Genomic DNA, 3,637 nt, shown 5'->3' on the forward strand with positions numbered 1-3,637 from the left:
TATAACCAGATTTTCATAGCTGAGGAGGATGTTGCAAAAACAGCATTTCGATGCCCAGGAGCCCTTGGGGTATATGAGTAGGTGGTGATGCCGTTTGGGTTGAAAAATGCTGGAGCGACTTACCAGCGAGCGATGAACACCATATTCCAAGATTTAATTGGACAATCGGTGGAAGTTTACATCGAAGACATAGTGGTAAAATCCAAGAGTTTTTCGGAACATCTGGTGGATCTCGAGCAAGCTTTTCAGAGAATGAGGCACTATAATTTAAAGATGAATCCAGTGAAGTGCGCATTCGGAGTGGCCTCCGGAAACTTTCTAGGTTTCTTGGTGCATAATAAGGGTATTGAGGTGGATAGTAATAAAACGAAAGCTATCATCAATGCCCGACCGCCTGAGAATCTGAAACAACTTCAAGGATTCCTTGGGCAGGTCAACTTCCTGCGAAGGTTTGCCTCGAACGCTACAGGCAAGCTTAAAGCTTTTTCCACACTACTTAGATTGCGGAAAACATAAGAGTTTGTGTGGGAGCCGCTACACTAGCACGCTTTCGAAGCTATTAAGGAAGCTATGGCCAATCCACCGGTGTTAATGCCACCGCAGGAGGGCAAACCTCTGCGCTTGTATGTTTCAGCCACTGAGAATATGGTTGGTTGCTTACTAGCGCAGGAGGCTCCCGATAGAAGTGAACGTGCCATTTTTTACCTCAGTAAGGTAATGAATGATGCAGAGACAAGGTACACTCCTACGGAAATATTATTTCTCGCATTATTTTACGCTTACACGAAACTTAAATATTATTTAGCCCGAGGGAAACGGAAATGGTGTGTCACGTCGATATTTTGAGATATCTATTAAGCAGGTCAGCTTTAAGGGGAAGGCAAGCGAAATGCGCTGTAAAGCTAGCTGCTTTTGATCTACGATATGTGCCAATTAAAGCTGTTAAGGGACAGATCGTTGCTAACTTTCTAGCAGATCAGTTGAGCTCGGTGGCTGAGCAAGCGGCTGATCGTATGGAAGCTGTTATTAGTCCGATGCCGTGGATCTTGAAGTTCGACAGGTCCAACACGCAGACTAGCGTTGGAGCTTGGGTATTCATTGAGAACCACTGGGGAAAAAATTGGACCGTTGCCAGGGCATTGACACCCGGATTTACTAATAATCAAGCAGAATACGAAGCCTTATTAGTTGGATTGAGAATTCTATATGAAAAATGAGCCAAGGTGATCAGAGTTCAAGGCGACTCACAATTAATTTTGAAGCAGATTACTGGAGTTTTGCAATGCAAAGATGAGGGAATGAGAAATCTTCGAATTGAAGCAGTTAGGATGCTGCAAATATTTGATGATGTGGTGGTAGAATTCATACCTCGAGCTGAAAACATAATAGCTAATGATTTCGCTCAAAAGCTTCTAGGTATAAGCCATCCGCCGTGGGAAACTTTAAGTCAGAGCGAGTATGTCAGTGCCCAGTGGAAGCGGAGGATTGGCGTATGGAACTAAGGAAATATTTGGAACAACCAACCGATGAAACTCCAGAAAAGCTGCGGAAAGAGGCTCTGAAGTATACTCTGATTGACGGAGATCTTTTCCACAGAGCCGCCGATGGAATATTGATGAGATCCGTAGATACTCAAGAAGCCATGAAGGTGATGGGTGAGGTGCATGAAGGAATTTGTGGAGCACACAAATCTGGGTCAGTCATGAGATGGAGGATCCGATGATATGGGTACTTGTGGCCATCAATGACAGAAGACTGCATCAAGTACGCTCAAGGATGTGAAGCCTGTCAGCGACATGGTTCTTTGATCCGAATTCCGGCGGAAGAAATGCACGCAGTGGTGAAGCTATGGCCATTCCGGGGATGGGCGATGGATATCGTCGGGAAAATCCATCCGCCATCTTCCAGACGCCACTCGTTCATATTGGTGGCCACAGATTATTTCACAAAGTGGATAGAAGCTGTGCCGTTGGCCAATGTGATATATCAGGAAGTGATCAAGTTCGTTAAGGAACACATTATTCACCGATATGGAATCCTGCAGACGATTACCGCCGATAAAGACACTGTTTTTACCAGCGATAGAGTGGCCGTCTTCACCGCACAGTACGGGATTGCTCTTTTGCATTCGTCCCCGTACTATGCGCAAGCAAATGGGCAGGCCGAAGCAGCCAACAAAGTCTTAATTGGGGTAATCAAAAAGGCCGTGGAAGATAACCCGAGAAGATGGCACGAAGTGTTAGGGGAGGCTTTATGGGCTTGCAGACAATACTGAAATAAAGCCACCGGTTGCACTCCATTCCAACTGGTTTACAGAAAATAAGCGATATTGCCGTTGGAAATTACGGTGCCATCGCTACGAGTATTGAAGCAGAATTCGCTTAGTCCCGAGCAATATGATACAGCAATGTTACAAAGATTGGATGACGTACACGAGGATCGGATGATGGCTCTGGAAAATATCAGGGCAAATAAAGTGAATGTGCCGCGAGCCTACAACAAGATGGTACATCGGCGAACATTCCGAGAAGGAGATTTGGTATGGAAGGCAATGCTACCCGAGGGATTCAAAGACAATACATTTGGGAAGTGGTCTCCTACATGGGAAAGTCCGTATCAAGTGAGTAAAGTGTTGCCTAATGGTGCTTATAGATTGATGAGTATTGATGGGATAGAACATAGAAACATTATCAATGCTAAGCACCTTAAGGGATACATGTCGCCACTCGAGCTCGGGTGAAGAAATGTAATGTGCAAAATGAAAGCAGGCCCTGTTTAGGCTGCTAGATATAAAGCAAAATAAAAGCAGGCTATTAAGCCGCTAATGTACAAAACGAAGGCAGGCTATTAAGCCGTCGGTATACAAAATGAAAACAGGCTATTAAGCCGCTGATACGCAAAATGAAAGCAGGCCATCAAGCCGCTAATTTGCCAACAGAAAATAAAATGAATGGTCGGATATTCGGGGTAAGCTTTTGAGGACACCAGCTCGTTTGCTTTCCTCGATTAAGGACGAGGTTGACGTAGTGCTCCAATCAATGAAAAGATTTAAGTATTTTGACATTTCTCATATTGAGGACCGAGTCAAGGCCCTTTTTGATGACGCTGCATCTTTTGACGAGGCATGTTCTGACTCGATCAACGCCGTATCCTTGGCGGCTCGTAACCAATAGATTTCCGAGATCAAAGATCGCTTGTCGCACCTTGAGACGAGGCATGTTGAGGAGTGCGAAGCTATCAAGGAGTTAGAGGGGTGTGTGGAGAATATTGACGTGAAGCTTCACTCTTTACAAGAGCAAAAAAGAGAGAATATTTCCCTTATTAAGCGACGTCAAGGAGTTAATGAGAATATCACCATTCAAATTGCTGAAGTCAAGGATGAACTCGCCGTCGTAGAGAATGTCCCCGCACAAGACGAAGAATACTTAAAAAGCTTAGAAGAGTTGTTGGATATTAGCAAAGAAGAGTTGTATAATCTTAATGTTTAAGCTCAATTTGTACTCTTCATTTTGATTGACAATCAATAAATTTAAATTCTCTCATTCTTTTCTTTTTTTTTATTTATTTTTATTTGACTGAACTTGAAGGTATACCTCAAGCTGCCTACGTACCCGGTAAAGGGATCAAGTCATAACGT

The 3,637-nt window shown here is 43.9% G+C and overlaps 1 protein-coding gene across 1 annotated transcript; it reads left to right on the plus strand.

Annotated features, from left to right (window-relative positions):
• The first annotated feature begins 1,744 nt into the window (after nt 1-1,744).
• LOC127256255 (uncharacterized) lies at nt 1,745-2,275 on the plus strand. Its single transcript, XM_051282158.1, has one exon. The coding sequence runs from the start codon at nt 1,745-1,747 to the stop codon at nt 2,273-2,275; it is 531 nt and encodes a 176-aa protein (XP_051138115.1).
• The last annotated feature ends 1,362 nt before the right edge of the window (nt 2,276-3,637 follow it).

Source organism: Andrographis paniculata, unplaced genomic scaffold, assembly GCF_009805555.1.
Source record: "Andrographis paniculata isolate CXL003 unplaced genomic scaffold, ASM980555v1 Contig55END, whole genome shotgun sequence".
NCBI lineage: Eukaryota > Viridiplantae > Streptophyta > Magnoliopsida > Lamiales > Acanthaceae > Andrographis > Andrographis paniculata.

Excerpts from the sequence above, each read along its gene's own strand:
- LOC127256255 (XM_051282158.1), top strand. The coding sequence starts at position 1,745 with ATGACAGAAGACTGCATCAAGTACGCTCAAGGATGTGAAGCCTGTCAG.